The 25,181-nt window shown below is 35.2% G+C and overlaps 1 protein-coding gene across 1 annotated transcript; it reads right to left on the bottom strand.

The window, feature by feature from the left end:
• Positions 1 to 802: 802 nt before the first annotated feature.
• POLI (DNA polymerase iota) lies at positions 803 to 24,700 on the bottom strand. Its single transcript, XM_061168897.1, has 10 exons — positions 24,562 to 24,700; positions 23,016 to 23,138; positions 20,838 to 21,002; positions 16,858 to 17,010; positions 14,449 to 14,685; positions 13,458 to 13,636; positions 12,541 to 12,629; positions 10,129 to 10,259; positions 5,018 to 5,223; positions 803 to 2,742 (listed from the first exon to the last, which is right to left on the bottom strand). Exons 1-10 carry the CDS (start codon positions 24,638 to 24,640, stop codon positions 1,921 to 1,923), a joined length of 2,184 nt encoding a protein of 727 aa, XP_061024880.1. The 5' UTR covers positions 24,641 to 24,700; the 3' UTR covers positions 803 to 1,920.
• Positions 24,701 to 25,181: the final 481 nt, after the last annotated feature.

The following is a 25,181-nucleotide window of genomic DNA, read 5'->3' on the forward strand; positions in this document are numbered from 1 at the left end:
ATGAAAAATATGAAAGATTAAAGGACATGATAGAGTAAGAAAGTCCATCATTTGTGCAATCAGAGTCCTAGAAGAATAGAGAAGCAATATTTGAAGAGTGGCTAAAAATTTAACAGAACTAAAATGAATTGAAAGATACAGAAAGCCAGCATACACCAAGAATAAATAAAAAGAAATTCACATCTCCAAACATTACAGTAAACCTGTAGAACACCAAAGAAAAAAGAGATTATTTTATTAAAAGTAGAGATAAAAAGATAACCTAAAAAGTCAGATGCTGAGGCACAAAGATGTTGAAAGACCAACTTAAGGCCACAGAATAAATAAATAGCAGAGCGGTGATATACCCCTTGCATTCTCACTTAAGAAAGTGTACTTTTTACTCCTTTATTTTCTCTTTTTAAACTGTCCCAAACTGTTTACTTTACTTTTCTTAACCTTTTTTTTTTCTTCTAACTTTCCAGTTGTCCAATCATTTCTGGCTGAAAAAATTACAAGGATTATTAGAAACTTTGTAAAAATGTATTATCTAAAAAAGTAATATACTCCTTCATATGAATTTTAACTACCTTACCAGAATACTGCATGTAGAAAATTCTATAGTCTTTGATCCTAAGCACTAAATATTTGCATGGTAAATAATTTCTGACATTCTTGCTCCAAGTTATTGTTTTTGATAACCCCAAACTCCCTGTTAAAAATCCTTGTTAGGGAATTTTCAGATGTCAAGAAATCTAAAACTAATTAAAAGTCCTCACCAGGAAGAAAATATTTTTAAACAACTTTTATTCATGTTTGTACACTTTATTTTTATCATCCTTTCTTTCTTATATCTGGAAAGGTTATAAACTTGAGAACAGACCTCCTCCAAACCAGTGCTGACCCACACTTTGGTGTCTTCTAGAAACATCCTCTATGTCTTGCAAATTATAAAATGTCCACAAGCTTATATCTGATTCTAATCTGGAAGGCGAAAGGGGAGCGCAACAACAATGGGAGAAATAGGATACCCATCAATTTAGTCACTGTGTATATTTGTTGTGGGTATGATATCCTTAATCTCATCTCCAAATCTTCATCTCCAAAATTGTAGAGAAGATTAAAACACACCTAATCCATTGTTTTTAGAACCTACAGACTGGCCAGAGGAAATGGACTTCTTCCATTATCTGACATTCTTAAAGACCTATCACTTTGAATTTCTAGTGTCATCCTTCCCTTAATCAACTTGTATGGAGAGTTCCTTCTAGTTCTTTACAACAAATACACTCCCCAGCCCAATTCCCCGCTGGGCCTCTGCCACACAACTCATTCGTTCAATACTTACTGAGCACCCTCTGTATGCCAGGCATTGTGGTAGGTTCTAGGTATACAAAGAACCATTAATTGAATATACACTGCTTTGGTATTGTTTTTAAATCAACTTATCGAATGGTACATAGTACTTCAGTCAAAGACATACACATTTTTAGCAGGTTAGTTGGCAATAGAATTTCTTATAGCTATTTCCTAATGAGGTGAATTTCTTGAGCAACTCCATAGTTCATAGAAAAAACCTGCTCTTTGGTACAGCATACCAATGATTTGGTCACTCTATTTTTTATATACAGTCATATATATCTTCCTCCTGACGTTTCCACAATGAATGGAAAATGTACTAATGCTGACCATGATATTCTTTTTATTGAAAAGCAATATAAAATAGCTTTAGAAATAAGAGGAAGGTAATATTTTACATTATTTCTGTTATGAACATTTTTATGCTTTGTGCCAGAATTTACTTCCCATAACTATGTTTGCTTTATCTGGAACATTTTATATTGTGTTTCTACATTATTGAAAGTATTAGTCTTTAATTTAGAAGAGCTTAATAAACTGTTAATCTGAGAACAACGGTCTTTCCCTTTTTTCTGAGCATGCTTATTTATGTACAGTGTGGAAATCTGATCCTGTTCTCTTCCAATCAGCCAACAGTTCTTTTTGTACCTCTTCTGGTAGTTCATAGAAAACTTCAGGATCAATGTCAGAAGGAAAAGTAACTTTCTCTTCGGTAGAATCTTGCTCTCTATTTTCTGTAAGTCCTTCATGAATAAAGACTGTTGCCATCGGTGGTTTATGGCTGTCTGTAGTGCAGTTTTTGGAGAAAAGTTGCTCACTCTGCAAATCTGGAAATGAATGGAAAACAGATACAGCAGGGTCTGTTTTTGAAAAGTGGAATCCTTTAGACTCTTTAGGTCCTTGACTCATTAGTTCATCTTTTAAGCTACTGTCTATATAATGTGAATAATCCTTTTGGTTAGACACATAAGAGGAACTACTGCTATTTAAGCCTGACGTTCCTGGTTCACAGGGAGATACAGAGGATATCTGTTTGGTTTTGGATAAATGATCCCTAGGATTTAAGGAACCATCTTGCATTTGTTTTGTAGAAAAGAAAGATAATACTCCTCTAGAAGCATGTAATGGACAACTCAAACTTCCTTTCCCTTGAACTTTTTCTCTAGATTTTCCAGAAAGGATTTCTTCTTGAATATCTACTGGAAGCTGCTTAAAGACCTCTTGGTCAATACCCTCAGGAAGTGAGGAGAGTGGAAATTCGTTACTGTCTTTTTCTTTAGAAAAACTTGTAGTATCTGGTGGAGACTCCCCAGTTCTTGTACTTTCAATTCTTCCAGTTGGTAGAAAATCCCAATTTGTTTCCTTGTCTTTAGAAAAATCCTCCATATGAGTGTCTTTCATTTTCTAGAATACAAGGATAACAGAAAAATTTAGATAACTGATATCTTTTAAACATTCATGCTGCTGAAGTGTGATTGTAGCTATTATCCGACCAACATGTTTCTATCCTACTCCATAACTTCAATCCTTTCAGCCAGTTCCAAACAACAAGAAATGATCAATCCACGACAATTAGTCACACAACTGTGTGGATCTTTACTCACTATTCCAGGAAGATGGCTTCCTTCCTAGATAGCACTGAGCCAGAAGGTAGGTATGTACTGGAAACCTGGAAAGGACCTAAACAATCATGTATTCAAACTTCCAATTCTGTGAATAGAAAGACTGGTGGCCTATAAAAATAAAATGATTCGGGCTTCCCTGGTGGCGCAGTGGTTAGAAATCCGCCTGCCAATGCAGGGGACACGGGTTCGTGCCCCGGTCCGGGAAGATCCCACATGCCGCGGAGCGGCTAGGCCCGTGAGCCACAACTACTGAGCCTGCGCGTCTGGAGCCTGTGCTCCGCAACGGGAGAGGCCGCGACAGTGAGAGGCCCGCGCACCGCGATGAAGAGTGGCCCCCGCTCACCGCAACTGGAGAAAGCCCTTGCACAGAAACTAAGACCCAACACATCCAAAAATAAATAAATAAATAAATTTATTAAAAAAAAAAAAAAAAGATTCACCAAGGGCATCTAAAATATATGTATATGCACAGATAGCATCAAGGGCTGGTTTTCTAAAATTCCCTATTTTGAAGTGTAACATTTAACAGAAAGAAAAAAAATACTTCTATGGTAAAACCCAGTATCATTATTAAGATGTAACATCATTCTATATTTACATGAAATAAAAATTTTAAAACACCTTCTATTTTAATTTGCCTAATTTTCCCTCTAGTTCAAGCACCATAAAAATGTACAGATAGTCAAATATAATTCAGGAAACATCAACACATTAGTAACTTCCAAAAAGTAAAAGGAGAAGATATTTGGGTCACTGTTTTTATTGAGCACGAACTGTGAGCCAGACATGTGCAAGGTACTTTCACTTATGTTTACCTCTCTAATACTACTGTGAATGAAAGACCTTTAATTCTCATTTTACAGACTTATTAAAAAGTAAAAAAGTAAACATCTTTTTAAATGTCAGTTAATAAATAGAATAAAAAGGGTCACTGAAAAAAAGTAATTTGAAGAGGGCACTAATTCAGTATTTCCGTAACACTATTCTGTTCTCATTATAAGCTTAAATGTAAATGAAAATATTACTAAAATTATAATGACTGATTAAACAGTAAAACTAAAGAAAATAATAAAAACATTTAAAATTAAGAGTTGGACTTCCCTGGTGGCGCAGTGGTTAAGAATCTGCCTGCCAATGCAGGGGACATGGGTTCGATCCCTGGTCCAGGAAGATCCCACATGCCAGGGGCAACTAAGCCCGTGTGCCACAACTACTGAGCCTGCACTCTAGAGCCCGTGAGCCACAACTACGGAGCCCATGTGCCACAACTACTGAAGCCCACGCACCTAGAGTCTGTGCTCTGCAACAAGAGGAGCCACTGCAATGAGAAGCCCACGCACCGCAACGAAGAGTAGCCCCCGCTCGCTACAACTAGAGAAAGTCCGCGCAGAGCAACGAAGACCCAATGCAGCCAAAAATAAATAATAAATAAAATTTATAGATAAATAAATAAAATAAAATTAAGAGTTAATTGTAGGCATAAACAATTTAGTAAAAGATGATTATTTTTTAAAGCATTTGGTAAACAAAAGTTTGCATTTTCTTTTAGTCATGTGAAAGTATGACTAGCCTCTGCCTCTCTATTGGCACACTCTTAACTTCTACAATTGTAAAATGAGTCATATTCTATCAATATTGCTAACAGAATTTTATGTAATTTCAAAACCAAGAAAATTTAAATATTTGAACAGAGACATTTGGGGGGGGCTGTCGCTGGTAGCTTATGTATAAATTGACAACAAGATTAGATTTCCAGTATTTGAAAATATTTTCATATGAGCTAATCATCATATTCCTATATATTGTTATAAAATGTTTTAACAGTTCCAAAACAGAGAACCTCTATCAAGGTTTTCTCTTTTATCCAGCGATGTTTATGTTTTATTCTTAGATCACAGTACAATATACTTAAGGCTAGAAACCATAATATGAAAGGCACTATTACAAGTAAGTCATTCAAATCATATCACCCAAAAGAATCTCTCAATTATATCAGTTAAACACAAATTTATATCTCTAATTTAACCATACAAATCCAGTAACAGTGTACTTACAAAACTGTGCTTGCCAGAGCGTGAAGTTGTTGATAATGATGGTGTTAAATAATAATCAATAGTCCCTTTCTTAGCAGTATTTAGGGCTTTAAGGTTGCAGAAGCACACACTTAAAAGGGTAAGATGAAATGGCATCTTCACATTCACCATATTTCGAAAAAGTTTCATAAGTACATCAACCATTGGGGTCATCACATCATAATTTCCTAAATAAAATGTTTAAGAAGACAATATCTAAACACATTATATCATAATTAATATTAAGAGCTTAATCTAATTTATATTGCTTAGATTAAGAAGTTAAAATCCTAAATAGATATCATTGGGACATCTTGACATTATTTACTGAACTGGGACATCTCAACACTAACACCAACTGCCAAATGAGTTAAGGTTTTCAGAAGATTTGAAATATGGAACTTTTAGTTATGGGAGAATGATGAGGTCAGAAAAATCTCCCCATAAAATTAAAATAAAACTGAACAAAATGGTCAAAAATAATCATTCTGAGATTCTGGAATGAACCAAAGGCAAATAAAGTGAGAAGCACTGATTTATGAAAAGCTGCTAGAACTTAGGTAATAAAGTGGGGACAGCAGCCTTATTGGTTGGAGTTGCTTGTATCCCCATTTACACAGTGCAGTTTGTATAGTAGTTTTACCAGGATGAGGCTGGCTGTGAAAGCCGGAAGCTTTGCTGCCAGAAAGGACTGACCTGATTTGAGGTAGAGGGCAAAAGCCCACACCCAGCAGTGTTGCCAGAAAAATGAACAAACTTGGTAGGAAACAAAGGAAATCACATAGCTCTTGAGCCTGGGGTTGCAACTGTGGTTGGGATGAGTGAAAGATCAGTGGACCAGCCATAAATTTAACCAGGAGATATGGAAATGAGAGAACCACAGAGGGACTAGATAAGCTCGCCTCACAACCCCAGCTGACTGAGAGCTGCACACACAGAGAGGAGCCAAGCTTTCCACATGTCTCTCACCAGAATGGCAACAAGCATACCAGGGGAGATGCAAGAGGGACTAGCCGAAAATAAAAGCCAAGGCAGACTTGAAAAAGGCCTAAATTTTGAAAGTGCTCTCCAACCCAAGCACTTGTCTGTTGACAGAAAATGAAAGCCTTCCAGGCTGTAGTTTTTGAGCAAACCTTTGACCAATTATTGTCTAACCACCAAACTATGCAGACACAGGGTAATCTCCTAAGAAGACAAAATTAAAAATTTAAATTTAAACTTAAAAAAAGAAAAAAAGTTAAGCAGAGAGATCAGGGGCAACACATCACAGGGGAGGTAGATTTTGCAGCTTAAGTCCAGACAGGTTACAGAGAAAGAAAAGGAAAAAAAAGCCCACAGGGAAAAAAAATCCAAATCCAGAGTTTCTAGAATACATTACCTAGTCCAATTTTCAACAAAATATTACGATACATACAAAAAAAAACAGGAATGTGATTCATACTCAGGCGGAAAAAGCAGTCAATAGAAACTGACTTTAAGTTCAATTTAGCAAAGACTTCAAAGTTATTATAGATATTTTCAAAGAATTAAAGAAAATCATTTTAAGGAATTAAAGTAAGATATGATAACCACTACCAAAAAAGAGGGAGTCTCAATAAAGAAACAGAATCAAACATACAAACAAAACAAAACAAATGGAAATTCTAGAGTTATAAAGTATAGTAACCAAAACAACAACAACAAAATCACTAGATGTGTAACAACAGTTTTGAGGTGACAGATGAATCAGAGAACTTGAATACAGCTCAAAAGAAATTATCTAATCTGATAAAGAAGAAAAAAGTCTGAAGAAAAATGAATAGAACTGCACACACTTATAGGACATTATTATCAAGCATACCATCATATGTGCAATGAGAGTCCCAGAAGGAAAGGAAAGAAAAAGAAGGAAAGAAAGAATATTTGAAGAAATAAGAGCCCCAAACTCCCCATATTTCATTTAAAAATTTAGTCTACAGAATTAAGAATCTCAATAAATCCCAAGTAGGATAAACATACACACACACACACACACACACACACACAAAACCACTTAGATATACCATAGTCAAACTGCTGAAAAAGACAGAGAGGTAAATAACTCATCACATAAAGGAGAACAACAATACAACTGTGCCTGGTAACAATTTATTGCCTCTCAGCTACAAATCACCCTCCAGTAACTGCTGTGTGATAATGCATTGGACTCTAAAATTTTTTTTACAATGAACTCAACTGTTAAGTTTTGTCAGTAGAGAGAACTGGAGGACCATTAAAGGAGAAAGGGTGTTTCTCTTCCTGGTTCCGATGTACTGTCATTTACCTTTTCTTGCTCCCGTAACATGGTCTGTGTGCGGTACATATGTGTGGAAATATCCAATAGTGCTCACCAGACCACATGTGTGTGGAACGCTCAGTCCCTCAGCAACCTCCAGCCCCAGTCCAAGCCTAGTGACCATGTTACCATGGCACTAGCAACTCAAACACTGCACATACCAGGCCTGTGCCATAAACAGCACCCTGACTCTTCCTGCATACCCACCTAATAGGCTTGACTTGCGTATGCCACAGAGGGTTGTTTCCTCCAGCTCTTCCTATGCAGGCACCATACCCTCCACCTTTGCACTAGCAGAAGAATGAAGATTCCTTCAGCACAAACACCTACCAGTCTCAGCTTGCCCACATCCTGGAGGATTGTTAACAGAAGCCCTCCCAACATGGACACATGCATACCCCAGCTTGTGCGCTGCCCTGCCAGTGAGCAAACTCCCAACATCCCAACACCCCCTGTGCACCCACCAATCAGCCTCAGCTCATCTGCAGATCAGAGGGTGGTATTCTCTTTGCCCAGTAACTATGGACCAGCTCTGGGCCAGGTAACTCAAAGGATTTCTCTACCATTCAGTGTTCTGCAACCACACCTTCTCCTTGAGGGGTTAAAAGGACTCTCTTTTCCAAGTTTGCCCTTCCTTGGATACTTTTCCTTAGCCCTCGGGGACCTCTTAGAGTATCTTTATATCTTTATAGTCACTCCCCTATCATAATTTAGTAATTCTTTGAAACTTCCCCTGTTCAAATTTCTGTGTGGTTATTCTCTCTTGATTGGAACTATTAACAGGAATCTCTCCTGATTAAACTATTAACAGCTGCCTCCTCATCAAAAATAATGAAAACCAGAAAGCAATGGAATACTATATTCAAAGTATAGAAAGAAACCAGTAAAGGATTATATATCCAGACAAACTGTCATTCAAAAATGCTATTTTGGAGAAGTAGTCCATAAATTTTAGTTAAGTAGAATGGTTTGATAGTGTTGCTCAACTCTTCTTTTCAAATGCAAATGGAACATTCTCCAGGATAGACCATATGCTAGGCAACAAAATAAGGCACAATATATGTAAAAGGATTGAAGTTACTTTAAGCATGTTCTCTGATCAACTAAAATCAAAATGGAAATCAGCAACAAAAAGAAATTTGAAAAATAATCAAATATTTGGAAATTAAACATCAAATTTCTAAATAAGTTTAAGGGTCAAGGAGGAAATCACAATGGATATTAGAAACTATTTTAGCCGTAATGAAAAAGAAACACAACAAAATTTATGGAATGCAGCTAAAGCACTGCTTAGAAGGAAATGTATAACTTTAAACTTGAATTACTAGAAAAGAAAGTAAGTATAAAATAAATAATGTAAGCTTCCATCTTAAGAAACCAGGAGTGGAAAGGCAAATTAAACCTAAAGCAAGCAGAAAGAAGGAAATAACAAAGATCAGAGCAGAAATAAATGAAATAGAAAGTAGAAAGACAATTGAGAAATCAATGACACCAAAAGTTGAATCTTGGAAAAGATTAACAAAACTGATAAACCTTTGCTAGAATGACCAAGGGAAAAAAAAAAAAAAGAATACACAAATTACCAAAATCAAGAATGAAAGAGAGGACATCACTATAGGCCCTACAAAAATTAGGATTATAAGGGAATATTAACAACTTCATGACAACAAATTAGACAACTTGGATGAAATGCATACATTCCTAGAAGATACAAATGACCAAAACTGACTCAAAATGAACAGAAAATCAGAATAAACTTATAGCAAATAAAGAAATCAAATTCTTATCCATAAAAGAACAAAGCTAGAGAACTTATACTACCTAATTTCAAAACTTACAACAAAGTATCAAGGCAGGGTAGAACTGGTATAAGGATAAACATATAGATCAATGGAATAAGAAGGTCAAAAATAAACCCTTACATTTATGGTCAATTAGTTTTTGACAAAGGTGCTATGGCAATTCAAAGAGGAAAGAACATTCTTTTCAACAAATTCTGTGGAACAACTGAATACCCACAGGAAAAGAAGGAACTAAGACTCTTACTTTACACAACACATAAAAATTAATTCAAAGTGGATCTAAGTATAAATCTTAAAACTATAAAATTTCTGAAAGAAAACATAAGAGGAAATATCTATGACCTTTGGGTTAGGCCAGGAATTTTTAGATGATATCAAAAGTATTATCCATATAAGAAGAAAAAACCAAAACAATGAAATACCATTACACAGTCATGAGTATAATAAAAGAAAATGACAGTACTAAATGTCAATGAGAATATGAAAAAACTGGAACCCTCTATACTTTGTTGGTGAGAATCTACATTGTTATACTCACTTTGGAAAAAAATTTGTCAGTTTAGAGTTCAACTTTACCATACAGCCCAGGAATTCCACTCCTTGTAATCTACCCAAGATGAACAAAAGCATATACTTGCCCAATGACTTGCACACAAATGTTCACAGCACCATTTTTTGGTAACAGTCAAAAACTGGAAACAATCTAAATGCCCATAAAGAAGTTATCTCATGCTATATAATTAATTACCATAGTTTTGTTTTCTCTGGAGTTGGGAAGCATTCCTGAGTCTTTACTTTTAATATCTATTAAAAAACAACAAAGTTTTCTAGTGAAAATTTCATATAGAATAAAAGTATTTAATAGTTCACTAACTCCCTGTGAAGACTACCCATCTTTGGATCATATTTCTAACTCAAAGTTTGTTTTTTTAAGAGTTCGACCTGCCAATTAAATTATCAGAAAATTAGTCCATTACCTATCCCTAACTTCTGAATTATGTGGGATGGAATTGGGCACTGACGACTCTCACGGTTATAGTGCTTCTCAGATGAATACCGACGGATTATTAATCTTATTGTATGTGGCTTCCTTCCATCTTGGCAGACTCTAAAAATAAAGAGAAAGAGGAAACAAGGAATTAGAAAAAGTATTATCTAAAGTTTTTTTAATGGTCCAATATACCTCATTTACCTAAAGGTGCCAGATTTAGTAACTGTAACAATTATAAATACAGTTGATAATTAGGCAGTAGGCAATAAAGGTCCCTGAATAGTTCAAGCAAACTTCACAAAGTCTACATAATAAAGCTCTGAAACTTAAATAAGGCTCTCAGGTCTCATGCAGAATTGAGTGCTATCAGAAAAAGAACAGAGATAAGATATAATAATAACCAGCCATTTTACAATCCAAATCCAAAACATAACTAAAAGCAACATATTAAAATCAGCAGGAAATTTAAGAAACAGAGAATCATTTACTGACAGAAGCAAATATATAAAAAATGACAATTTTTTTACACACATAAAAAAAATAAGATTACAAAAAGAAAAAAAATTTTAATGAGAGTATTTCTGTCAAAAAGCACTCCTCAAATAGATCCAAGGGAGTCAGTAATATCACCATTATATGGCATTAGAGAAATAACGTGAAAGATTAATTATACACTATATTTAGGAAGGTAAGTACTTGTCCATGCATCTTAAAAAGTGTTCCATCCAAATAATCTTGGTTTTAGTGTTGAAAACAAAACTTTTAATGACATGGAAAATCCGCTTATAAAGCAGAAAATCTAATTACTAGAGAAAATAAATGTCATCAAAGAATAACATTTTCCTTTCTATATGCATCACAAACATAAAATACAAGTATTATTAAACATACTCAAATTGATTTTGAATTAGAAAATTTGGATTTTTGTAGTAAACAATTTTTTTCTTATTGCTTTATCACAAAACTTCTTGATTGCTGCTTTATTAAGATAATATCTTAAATGGTTCCTGTAAACATGTTACTAGTTTAAATATCTTCCCGTTCTATTAAGTTAATATGCAACTCAAAGAGTGTAATTTGGTTCCTATAACTAATTAAGACATACTAGAAAAAGGTTATACTCTAAGCAATCTTAAGACCAGTGCCTACAGAATGGATTAATGGACCAGTGCCTAGATGTATGATTTTATACCTCCTACATATCTATAGTATTAATCATCATATGCTTCAGAACATTCACACACACGCAATTATTTTTTTTGCCAGTTACTTAGATGGCATTATACAACTCAGTCACTGATATAAGGGGCCACTATGTAGAAAAGGGAATGCCAAGCAGAGACAAGGAGAAATGGTTAATAGTTATTTCACAGGTTTAGAGCATCTAGACTCATTTCTGGGTTGATGCTTCAAATAAGAGAACCTATAAAACGTATACTTCTTGTGGTTTCTCTATTTGAACAACTTTTTCCAGTGACCAGGCATTTCACAGTAGTCTTATACTTAGCTGAAACAAAGCAGATAACCCAGTTTCACTAGCATACTCACAGGCTCAGCCTGAGTCATATCACTGCAGCTGGGTCATACAGCCAGCCAGCTGCGTGCAGCAAATGATGAGCGGCACGGCCCTGCTCAAGACATGGGATTGCAATGCATGTGACAGCAAAGTTGAAGGAAATTTCACTTTATCAGTTTTCTGAGAGTTACAGCCATCCAAAAACCATTTTCTCTAGTCACATTAACCATCCTAGCATCATTACAGAAGCACACCTACCCAAAACTGTTAGACCCCTGACACCCCACTTTGACAAATCAAAGAAATGGGAGGAAAAGAAATGGAGTATTGAGAAATAGATATATGATGGCAAAGGAGCATCAGAAAACTAAATGTCTTGTTCAGTTTATGCAATGCTATTTGTATACTCATAATCCCAATTGACACTCTTCATGTATTTATAGGCCAGTAACCCTGCACATACCCACAATCACTCTCACTGCTCACACATAATCCTATTAAGCTATTCCTTCATCTGACTCCATTTTCTTTCACATGGTCCGAGGCACAGGAGATAAAAGGGTTCTTCTGCTTTCTCCATCAATTTCCTATCCTCAATCATCACAAAGTTTATAGGTGCAGCAATTCTAGAGATACCCATAAAACTCCCTTAGGTTAATGATCAGCAGCTTAAGATCCACAGTAAACCAAAATGTTACTAAAATTAAGACCAATGGAAGTAGGTGAATTAAATTTAGTTACAAACATTGTTACTTTATAATGATCTATCTTTGCATGTTTAGTCTCCAGTTAATTGGTAAGTTCCAAGATAGAACATCAAGTATTCTTTCCATGTACTAGACACAGAATCTATAAGATGATATGGTAAAATGGAAAAATCACCTGTTCAAAAGACTAGCAAGTAGTTCTTCAATCTTATTTTTAGCTTCAACTTCTGATGAACATTTAAATGAATCTTCCTCACTAAAGGACTACCAAAGAAGCACAAATAAGGATTAATATAAACCCAAATAAACATATCCAATTATCAGTGTATATGTCAAATAAATATTCAACACATTCTTTACTAACTTACCTCATGTACTTAGTTTGAGCCATTTAGTTCACTTTTACATTAAATCTTTTTATCTGCAAGTTATTGTACTCCACTAGAAAGTGCACTGGAAGTCAAGAAAATTACAAAGCTCTAGTACCAATGCCAAGCTTTACTGTACGATTACAGTGAGGCTCTTAATCTCCTAGGACTTGAATCTGAGTTTAACCTTGGGCAAGTTATTTAACCTTTCTAAAGTACAGTATCTTCATCTTAAAAAAATAATGGGAGGAAGAGGGAGTAAGGGAGGGGGAAAAGGTATGAACAAACAATAGTACTACCTACCTGGAAGATTCATTGTGAAGATTAAATGGGATAATGTATATATTATTATCCCTCAGGAAAAAAATTAATCAATGTTATCTGGGTGATTATACCTTTCTCCATTTCCTAAACCATTAGACTACTCTGAAAACAAGATTTTTAAAAATTATAATATTTTCCCTCCTGTATACAATATAGGCTATTAAAATTAAGTAGTATTCAATCAAAGTGGTTAACTTGAGACTTAAATACTAATTCTTAGATTCAATTTAAGAATATTTATTAATCTACTATAATAAATAGGCTTCTCATAGGAAAGGGATCATGTACTAACCTAAAACGCAAATTAGAATAGTAAGAACAAAGTAGTAAAACTAGAAATCTTTATCTCAAATAATGTGACAACCAGTATTCAATTAAAATAAACATCATCGTCACGTACCTGAGGTGGTCCTGAGGGTGTCACAGGAGAGTTATCCTCTCCAAAACTGAGCTTCTGGATACGCTGAGCAACTGAAATTCCTAATTCCTTTTCTAATATTTTGGATGAAAAGGTTTGAAGATCACGCACACTACTGATACCCAGTGCTTCCAGACGTTTGGTAGTTTTATAGCCAATACCTAAGCAAAAAGAAATGCATACGGTGTTACAATAGTTTTTCTCTTTAAAATTAGCTAATTAAAATATTATAAAGATATCAACCACAAGTTTTGATAACATAATTGGTATTTTGTTAAGCTCAAACTTTATTAAAAATTAGGTTATTGTTCTGCTCAAGGCCTCTGAGTTATGAACCACCTTGAAAACCTAACAACCATAGTATAATATAATGAATAAGGAGACAACCAATAAATGCTGTCTTGATATTGATAAAATGAAATTTTTACCACCTGTTACATAACAATGTGGAAGTACTGAAGAATCATAGTTATTATTCATGTAAAGAAAGACTGTCACTACAGCAATTAAAATTCATTACCATTTGCTAATTATTAGCTAACTTGATTGATTTCTATACACAATACCACACATTTATATCTGGAGGTAGTAACCATCCCAAATACAACTTCGAGCCAGAAAGCAAACAAACAAATCTTCTCATTAGTGAAACTCCTATGACAAAGTTCTTGCACCAAAACTCAGTCATACTTTATCACAGGAAAAAAATTAATGCTGTGATAAAGGACCATATGTTTCCAGGTTATAACTTTCATGATCATATTCAAACTATACAAAAGTAGGTAGAACTAGGAAAATACTTTCATATATATAGATTCCTAATATAGATTCCCTCCAGAAAACGTCAGGTTTTTTGGTTTTCACCAAGAGCCAAGTACACAGGCTCTAAGAACTAATTACCCGTAGCTGTAATTTTTAAACTTAAAGAAATACAATAAAACCAATATATATTTTTCAAATATATTTGTCTTACCAGGCATTTCCTTTATGTGGTTCAAACTATGAATGAGATCTTGAGAACTTTCAGGTAGTAAGAGTGTTTGCTGATTTGGTTTAAAGATGCCAGACACTAATTTTGCCAATAATTTATTAGAAGCCACTCCAGCACAGCCTGTGAGACCCAACTGATTATACATGGCTTCCCGCATCTCAGCTGCAATCTGAGATCCAATAAGTAGTCTGATGTGCAAGATGTCATGCAGGTTTATAGCTATAAAAACAGCCAATGTTGTTAAAAGTCACCATCACAAATTTTAATTTTCTTTTTAACAAACGAGTTTTAAAAAGATAAAGGGCTTAATCTATATCCAACCCCCCTTCCCCACCACCATACTGCTACACACTTAACTAATCTCTCTTGTCCTTCACAGTAATTCTGTAAAGTAACTACCACAAGTGAATTCCAAGGCCTGTGATAGCAAATGCATACTGGGAGTGCTGGATGATTAACAGATTACGAAAACTGATCTCTCATAAAAAATTCCGACAGACATTAGTAGAACTTTTACTCATGTTTATCTGGAAGTAAGCATAAAAGTAAAAGTGTTACATTAATGATAAAGCTAACATTACAGCTATAAAGATCTGAATCTAAACTTTACACACTAGTGGTATGTGCTATTAAAAACAATTTTGGATTTGTATACAGTTTAAGAGATCTTTTATTAAAACTATAGGGAAATTATATAGAAACAAATTTTCTTAGGTGTGAAAATGACATTAGAGTTATATGAGACAGTCCTTAATCTCAGGAGTATTTACATTTCAAGTGTTATGATGTCTTAATAGTGGCTCAACAATCTATCAACCAATCAATAAACAGCAAGATAAAGCAAATGTGGCAAAATGATAACAATGGGAGTATCTACAAGGAAGGGCATAATGACTGTTCTCATTGTATCATTCTGTCAACTTTTCTGTAGGTTTAAAAAAATTTTTTAACACAGTCTTACGTGGAGGAGAAAGAAGAATTCATGACGAATTAGATATTTTAGGATATAAGACCTAGCTCTCTGTAATATGTTCTAACAAATAGAATCTAAGTTTGCTTTAAAAATTACACAGAAACACATTTGGAACCTTCTTGCTACCCAGACCTTGTAAGTGACAAAAGAACACAAGTACAAAAGACACATGAAAGCTTCATATCTTCTTCTAAGACAGAATGGCAGCTCTACTTCTTTTCTTCTTTAATATCTGGGAGGTGGATAATGACTGGAGATTGATCCACCAGCTCTCAAAAAAGGGGGATAAGAGAAAGCACATGCTGGCTGAGACCTATGAGCAAGTATGTCAGGACAAGTCTTAGAGAAAAGCAGAGCAGCTTGCCTTCTACGTGGTACGATTTGGAAGTCACCAGCAGTCACAAGATGTTTGAAAGCCTAATTAGATATTCAGTAGAGTTGATTGCAGCTTATTTTCAAATGCAAATACCCCTGGAAATACCATCAGTCATTCATACTTTAATACGCGAAGGAGAGGAACCATTCTGTTTTCTTGCTAAGAGTTGGCAAAGATTATTTGAACTGATTAAATATGAGCTTGCAGAAGATGGCAGGTAGGCCTGGACAAGCTTCCACAAGGGCTAACTTGGGAGGGTCTTGGTGCCTTGGGAGAATAGAAGTGAACAAGCAAAGAGGCAGCAAAGGCAAATTTAGTCTACCTATAAAATTTTGCTTAAAAATGGTTTTAACAAAATCAAAAATTACTCTAAAAAGCCAACTCCTGTAACTTAAGGATGACCTAAAGAGTCATCCTCTTTAAAAACGATAACACAGGGACTTCCCTAGTGGCGCAGTGGTTAAGAATCCACCTGCCAATGCAGGGAACACGGGTTCGATCCCCGGTCCGGGAAGATCCCACAGGCCACAGAGCAACTAAGCCCGTGCACCACAACTACTGAGCCTGCACTCTAGAGCCTGCAAGCCACAACTACTGAGCCCGCGTGCCACAACTACTGAAGCCTGTGCACCTAGAGCCCGTGCTCCGCAACAAGAGAAGCCACCGCAACGAGAAGCCCGCACACTGCAACAAAGAGTAGCCCCACTCACCACAACTAGAGAAAGCCTGTGCACAGCAACGAAGATGCAATGTAGCCAAAAAATAAAAAAATAAAATAAAAACTGTAATACAGGACTGTGTCAGAGAAATGAAAAGTGCACAAAGCACTGAGCTACATGTCATCAAAATACCATTTTCTGCCTATTTAATATGGAATAGCAATACCTGATTTTAATCATCTTAGACTGTTGAAATATGGCTAATATATCCAACAAAAGCCAGAATACTTTCAGAAAGACATAATCGACTCTCTGAACTGACTGAACATTAAGAAATGCAGATACTTTTAGTTACTAAATAGAATGAATAAGAACCCACTTACGCTGATTATCGTATACATGACCCGACACAGTCAGTGCTGAGGGTTCATCACTTTGAAGCTGCTCTAGTCTCTTCTCAACCATTTCTGTTAGATCCACAAAATTTTCATCAAACCCGAGTCTCTCAACAATTGGACTAAATTCTTCCAACAACTCTAAATTAAAATAACATTGGAGCACAGATGTAACTAAAGTTATAACTAGAATAGATTTAACTCTTTTATGCTTAAAAAAATAACAAAATATGTTGTTAAAGGTTTTACATATATTCACAGTCCCATAATATCTTTAATAAAGTCCTCAGTTAACTGGGATTTTTTTTTCTGTAGCACATTCTGAGTAAAGGCAATATTTTCCAACAAAATAAGTCCAAAAATAACATTTCCTGGGCAGATACTCATAGCAATAAATCTCCTATACCTATAATTTCTCTATCTGCAGTGCATTAATTATCAATGCTTATAGTTAATTATGATCTTGAAGCAGTAGGTCAAAGAATAAATTACAGTCTGCTTAGAAAAGTAAAAACAAGTAATAATATATTCTAGCTATGTTTTTCGTAAGAATTTTTAAAAGGCAAAACAAAATAAAATTTAAAATTTCCAGTTAATACTAATCCAAAAGAAAAGTTACTTAATTTTCAAAATATACTACAATGCAATATTTTTTGATTAGTTACCCTCCAGCACATTCCTTAAGGGCAGAGATGGACCATGACTTACATGTATTTGAATGTCCAGCCTCTAGCACAATGCCTAGTCCGTAACTCAAATGTTTATTACATTGAGCTGAACCAAGATTTGAAATAAGTTCAAAAAGACTTATCGATTCTCATTTTTAGGATTAAAACTAATAATTTGAAATCATTAAGAAGAATTTTCACTTCTCTCTGACTCACCTATGATACCAGCTGGATGGCAGAAAACAAATTATTAGCCTCTTATTATATAAAAATGCATAGGTTCTTAAAGTCCTATAATATGAAAGCTCTGTTTTACTGATGCCAACACTGATAACAGCAGGAGAAAACAATTAATAAAGATAACAGTGTGATCTGGTGACCACCAAAAATCACTTTCAACCTACCTAGAGAAAACCATATATCTACTCTGAGGAAAAACTGACAATGTGTCTGACCATATAAAAGGATTCTTTTGAATTTCCCTCATCAATTTCTGCTTTTCTTCCCCAAAAGTATATACCTGATATCCAGCAGTAACAGATAGAAAATAAAAGTTTATCAAAACAATACTATATAAAAAACAAAGAACAAGTTAAGTGCTAAGGAGAAAAGCAAGTTAAGTACAGAATCATGCACAAAGCTGGTGGATCACTGAATATTGATTGATTATATTGGTTCTATTACTAGGTCATAGGAATAAATCACTTATCCATTCCTGAAGTTAACCTCTTTTTTGCTGTCAACTTGTCAACTCCATAAACAAGAGGCATTTATTAAACATATGATTACAGAAGGCCAAAGAGAGGAGTTATAATTAGAGAAAAAACTATCTAGACAAAAATGTAATACTGTAGAATAAAAATATGAAATAAACAATTAGGTTATACATCATAAATAGGTTTGAAATAAATTCAGTATAGGACTATTAGGCTATGTTCCTATTTCAACTCAGAAAATACCATGAAAAAAATTAACAAAATAACATTTTATCGATGCATAAATCATGCTTAGAATATTTATTGTTATTATATTAGTGCATTATTAATTCTTTCAAGATACTACTTTATAAGTTAAGAATCAGCATAAAAACTGAGATTTACTCATTGAATTTCCAGTAGATATTTTCACTGTGAAGAGTTGCAGTGGCACAGAAATCATAAGAGAAAGACTGATAAGTCTGACACCATGTCAGCCAAAACACAAATTGGAAAAGTAAAAAAGATGAAATACAAATTGGAAATATATTTATAACACATGGCCATCAAAGGGTTAATTTCCTTAACTTCCCCAAACAATGACACAAACCAATCAGAAAAGACAGGAGCAATCTAAATAAAAACAGGCCCAAGTGAAAAGGCCATTCACAGAAAACATATATAAATGACCAAAAATACATGAAAAAATGCTCACACTTACTTATAGAGAAATGCAAATCAAAACAATGATTTACTATTTTTTCTACCTATAGGCAAAATCTTTATGAATATCTAATACTGTCATACATACTAGCAATATGTTGGGACAACCTCAAGTGCAACATACAGCAGTATTCAAAATTTCTAATGCAAATTATCTTTGATCTAGCAATTAAACTTTAGGAACTTACTTTAAGGATATCTTCATGAAAGTATGTGAAAATTTCTGTATGAAAATGTCTACTGAAGCATATATTTGGAAGAGCAAAAAGTTGGTAACAGAGAAATAATCCCTCACTATCAGGGAAACCACATAATTTACAAGATATCTTTTGAATAAAAGGAGGTGCTATTAATAATTACGTAGGGACAATGGGCATAAAGTGGGACATACTGTCTTCGTGTCAGTAAAGGAATGGTTAAATAAGTTTGGGACAAAATACAACAGAATACTGTGCAAGCATTAAAAAGAATGAGGAAGAGCTATATGAATGAGATGAAAGATCACCAAGAACAAAGGCAAGAGGCACACTGTCTGTATTATATCATCTCTTCTATGTACAGTAAAAATTAACTTCTGAGTATTCAGATACACACACATAATTGTGCACATTGTCTATTCACACACAGACATATACACACATGTGGCGGAAGGGGTTTGTGTCATTGTTTTACACATATGGAAAAACCTGATACTGGTTTTTGCATCTTGCCTTTTACTCAACAAGGCATATCTCTATGAGTCAAAAAGTACAGCACCAAAGCATTCTTTTTCATGGCCATATAATATTCTATCATAGAGAAGTCTTAGTTTATTTAGCCATTCTCATCCTGATGAGCAATTGTTTTCATTCCATATTTTTAGCAATTATGAACCATGCTACGAGACATTTTTGTACATATACATTATTTTAGTTCTATTAGATAAATCCCCAGCAGTGATATTATTGGGTTAAAGAACATAATAGGTATCTTTAATTTCAAAAAATGTTTCTAGATTGCTTTCTTGAAAAGGCTGTAATAGTTTGTTTCTACTTTTTCTCACATTCTTATTTTTAGTACTAATGAATTTGAGCATTCTTTTTCCACATTGTTGAATTTGCTGTTTTTGTTAATTGCCTATTCATATCCTTTGTCCATTTTTCTTAAGTTTCTTTTTCTTCGTAAGAGGTCTTGGATATTATATTTAACGCTTTCATCTGAAAACTGCTACAAATAACCAAAGAACAAGTAAACAAAAACAATAGCAAACAAGATAAATAAAAAGCTGATCCTTATACATTTTAAAACTGTATTTGCCATATGCCAGTACAACACATGGTTTCATTTTTCCTGTAATTTACTAAAACACTAAGATTCAAACCCAAACCTTAGTAAGGGGGAGTTTATCTACACTGAAATATTTAATATATACATAAAATCTAAGAAAAAAATATACTTATCTTTGCTAATACTTCCTAACAAATTGGTTTTTAATTATGTTAATCAAACATTACAGAAGCCTCTCTCAACTACCATTAGTGCATTAGAGTACAGCATATTTCTTCATAGTTCATTTAAACTTGGCATTTAAATTTATAATTAAAAATATCTGGTTCTTTTTGGTTTATCTTCTCCCATTTTCTCACTTTAAAATTTTTTTTACATTTTCTCATATTTATGTAAACATCAGCATGACAGAGTTCAAATTCCTTCCAACTATACATTTTTGTCACCATTACTCATAATATATTAAGTCATTCTCATATAAATTTTTTTAAAATGGGAAAGCCCCAAAATAAAAGGAAACTGACTTATGCATTTTACATTTATTGAAAGATTCATGTAGTTAACAGGCATCCTATATAAAAATTAATGCTGAAAGTATATTGCCCATAATCTGTACCTGTAACCTTATATGACATCTCTCTGTAACGAGTCAAGTCTTCTCCGTTAACTAATACTAGCTGTGGACACTTTTCTTTTGCATCTCTGACATTCATAAGTTTCTTAACTCCAAGTTTCCTAGCTTCATAGTTGCAGGTAACCACCAAATATTTCTGCTGAACCCCTATAAGAAATAAGTATTTTATGAGAAAATTGAGCAGGGTTAAAAATTAAAATTAAAATATATTTTACTTATTCCATATTATAATTGTAAGTTGTAATACCATCTGTTTTGATAAGAATAAAAAGCTCTCAGTTAGAAAATACAGCCTCCATTCATCAAAGTTCTATGAAGTAAAATTTAACAAAAATTTCCACAAACCAGCAATTCTATGAAGTTTTCTGCAAAAAGATACAAATAAAATCCTCCGAGGATTTTTTTCAAACAATACAAAACCAAATTAAGTTATACTGAATTAACTCTATATAACTTTATATATAACTCTAGGCCATGTTTTACCAAAAAATAAAGCAGATGAAAATAACTGAGTACAATTAACTACCAGTTGCTGCTAGAAAACCTAACTTGTCTTCTGAGTAACTTTCCAATGAATATAAAGCAATGTTCTGTTACAAGTGCCAACCTACAGCAATTACTAGGGATTTCCCCCAATCAGTGTTCTAATTATTGAACTGTTCTTCATAGTAATCTGCAGAAAAGATTATAGACAGAGAGGTGGCATTATGAGCCCCCTCCTTATAAAAATGATTAAGTTATGATCATCTACAGACTGTTTAGAAATTCTAGTTTTCCAGTAGCTTAAAATTGCTAAAATTATTTGCTTTTCTCTTTACACAAGTTGACTACTTGTTTACCACTATTGAAGTAACGTTCATCTAAAATATGTAAAACACAAATATGTAGATGGGGGAAAAAAGGTTATGTCCATTCCCCTAATGTAAGACATTTTGTTTCTAAAATCTTGATACTATAAACAAGGCAAAGAAACATTATTTCATATATTTTTGATATATCAGATTATGCCCAAAAATAGAATCACTGGGTCAAAAGTAATAATTTATGATTCACCAGTGAACTATGTAAAAAATCAGATTAGTAACTTCCTTAACTAAAAAAGTAGTCTTTTAATGCAGGATTAATGGACTCACCATTATGTCACCAGCCCAAGTTAAGTAGTCATGTATTTGCTGAGTATAAATGAAAGACTATGATGCTTTCTCCTAGAAACTTTCAGCATTATATCCCTCACTTCCTGGTAATCATTCATTCCTGCATCTTAATTACACAATACCTTTTTACTAATCATTACCTACAGAACATCTTGTTACCATGCTACTAGTTAGAAATGCCTTCAGAAGAAAATTGAGGTCCCCTAATCCTAACTCCTTGACAGCCTTAATTTTAAAGATCCTAGACTGACCTTGGCATATCAAAAACTAGTCATCAGTCATCCCTCTGTTCCTTAGTAAATCAACTAGGCTGAGTTGAATTGGGGACTTAGCAAAACCAAAATAGACACCAGAGGGAAGCAGCAGGTGAACCAAAATTGCTCTTTATGATTTTACTAAAAGATAAATCCTTACTACGTGCATAAAAGAAATTTTTAGAAATTTAAATTACTTTTCCAATTTAAGATATAATAAAAAAAGAAAGTTTTTTTAAAAAAAGCCAACATAATAGTAAGTAAATCCCCTATGTAAAATTTCTCTTTGCCTTTTATTTTAAAAGATACTTATGATTTTATGGAAAGCTTGTACTGTATGCCTTAACATTTGGGTTCTGTTCAAAATCCAACTATTTTGTCGAATGTTACACAATTCAAGAGTTAATTTCAAAAGTGGGAGAATAAATGACAACTTCCATTAAAATTAATAAAAGAGATTGTTCTTGAGATAAGATGGTTGTAAAATTTCAAACATTGAGAAAAAGACTAAAAGTTTATCATGGTCTCTCTGTTCATCCATTTGGTTAACTATACTACTTGTGTAACATTCACCATTGATTAAACGAGGCTTATAAAGTTTACACCTGTAGTGAAGCAAAGATTACTATCTATAAAGCATCATAGAACTGCTTCCAACATTAATTAATATGGTTAATAAATCATAATATAATAAACATAATAAATAATGAATACTATTATAAAAAGAAAACAGTATCAAACTCCAGAATTACCTAAAGGTTTGCCTTTTAGCTCTGGATTTGAGATCATTTCTACTTGTGCGTAAAAGCAATCCAGATCCACGTGTACTATGACTCTAGATGAAGAACTTCCTGCTGGCACCACTTGATCATGGACTGCGGCACAATATGCAAAGAAATATAAAAATACATTCAGGCTGCTTATCGTCTCTGAGCAACTGCCAGCCCCTTAAAACATGGCAACTGAGAAAGAAGAATGCAGAGTGATTTTTAGTTTTTTTCCTGGATTTATCACATGTGTCAAAGCATCTAAAAATTACAAAGACATGAGAGAAACTCCACCCACAGTAGAGTCTTCAGTCCTGTTTAGTAACTATTTCTTTGTATACTATATTTTTCTCAGGATAGTAATAAATTTAAGGAAAAAAATTTATCAATAATGGAAGATTGCAAGAGGTAATCCTAGGACTTAGAAGTTTATGGGAAAATTTAGAGTAAGTTGCAAGCGGCAGAAAAGTTTAAACACTGACCTTTCAACCAACTTAAAAAGTATTCTAAGTGGCATATCCTTAAATTAAAAAAACAATCTGAAATACAAAGCAGCACAAGACAGAACCTATGGGTCCCAATGGACTACATTTAGCTCCCATATGAGATCAAGATTAGCTGGTTCAATGCTGAATACCCAATACCTAAAACAGAGCCTGGCATATAACAGACTACCAATAAATACTTGCTAAATTGAAAGACAGAGTAAATATTTCCTGGATTTTAAAAAGTAGTTCATGTCTTGAGGGAAGGGGCAGAGGGATAAGACAGAGGAGATTCCAGCTCTTAACACCAGTTAAAAACAAGGCAGGCTAAATGCAATGTGGTTTTCTGGTTTGGAGCCCGGAACAGAAAAAAATTAAGTGGAAAAAAACTAGCAAAATCTGAATAAAGCTTGTCCTTTCATTAATAGTATGCCAATGTTACTTTCTTAGTTTTGACAAATGTATCATGGTGATGTAAGATATTAAAGTTAGGAAAAACTATCTGTGCATCTCTCTGTAAATCTAAAATCATTCCAAAATTTAAGTTTTTAAGAAGGGGGGCGGGGGTCTAGGAGGCAGGGAAGGAGAGCCTTGGCCCCAGGCCCGGGGGTTGGCGCGGTGCAAAGTAGGGTCCAGAGGCTGGAAGTGGGTCACCGGAGAGGCGGCCACTGCAGACGTGCCTCGTCCCCGTTCCGAGCTGAGCCGTCCCTTCCCGTCTGGGCTGAGCCCGGGCCCCAACCTTTGCCAAACGGGCGACAAGTTCCCCCGCTTCTGCAACCTTTAGGCGGCCGGGGACTCTTCCGCTTTCCCTGGGCTGTTTGAGGGATTACAAATGCACCCTCGATTAACCAACTGACGCGCCCACCCTACTCCTACTGGGCAAAAAAATCCCTCTCGGGATCTTGGCCTCAAAACACCGGGCAGCGAAGGGCAGCTCTCTCAGCGGAGCCGGGAAGACGAAAGGACCCGAGCCGGGCGGGACGGTCGCACCCCAACGGCCGCCGCCACTGCCCCGGAAGTCCGCCCGCCCCGCGCTGGTCATTTACACCAAGGGAGGCCGCCGGGCTCCTCAGGCCCCAGCGCACCCGGCGAGCTGCCGGCTGCCCCCGCCTCGGCCCGCTCCATGGCCCGAGCCGCGTCCTCTTCCTCGTCGCGGTCGCCTTCCTCCTCGGGCTCCACCCCCTGCTTCTGCGTCCCGCCCCAGCGGCCAACCGCAGGGCAGCTTCCGACCGCTTCCGCCCGGTCTCCAGGGAAGCCGCTCCGGGCTGGCGCCTGCGCGGTCTGCGCCGACCCGCGGGCTGCTGCGAAGGACGCGCCGGCTGGGAATCCTCCAGACCAGCGTGCGGGAGTTCCCGCCCGCCCAGCCGTGAATGAGAGATTGCTGTACCAAACAGCTCATTTTTTTCTTAAGGTCTTCGGAGTGAGTCCCACACCACAAATTTTAACTGTTTATCTTTACTTAGAAGCCAGCCTGTTCTCCTGATCAACTGTTAGCAGAATTGCTAACCCTTAGACGCTGAATGATTTATGCTGATGGACTTGGGGGAAAGGATGGAAATTATGGTGACAGCAAGGCGACCATGTAAACTAATATGATTAGCAAGTATGTTAAAGTTTGCATTTTGTTTGTTTGGTGTTTGATTCAAAGATACTGTGACAGATTGGA

The sequence above is a fragment of the Eubalaena glacialis genome, chromosome 15 (genome assembly GCF_028564815.1).
Source record: "Eubalaena glacialis isolate mEubGla1 chromosome 15, mEubGla1.1.hap2.+ XY, whole genome shotgun sequence".
In the NCBI taxonomy this organism is placed as follows: Eukaryota; Metazoa; Chordata; class Mammalia; order Artiodactyla; family Balaenidae; genus Eubalaena; species Eubalaena glacialis.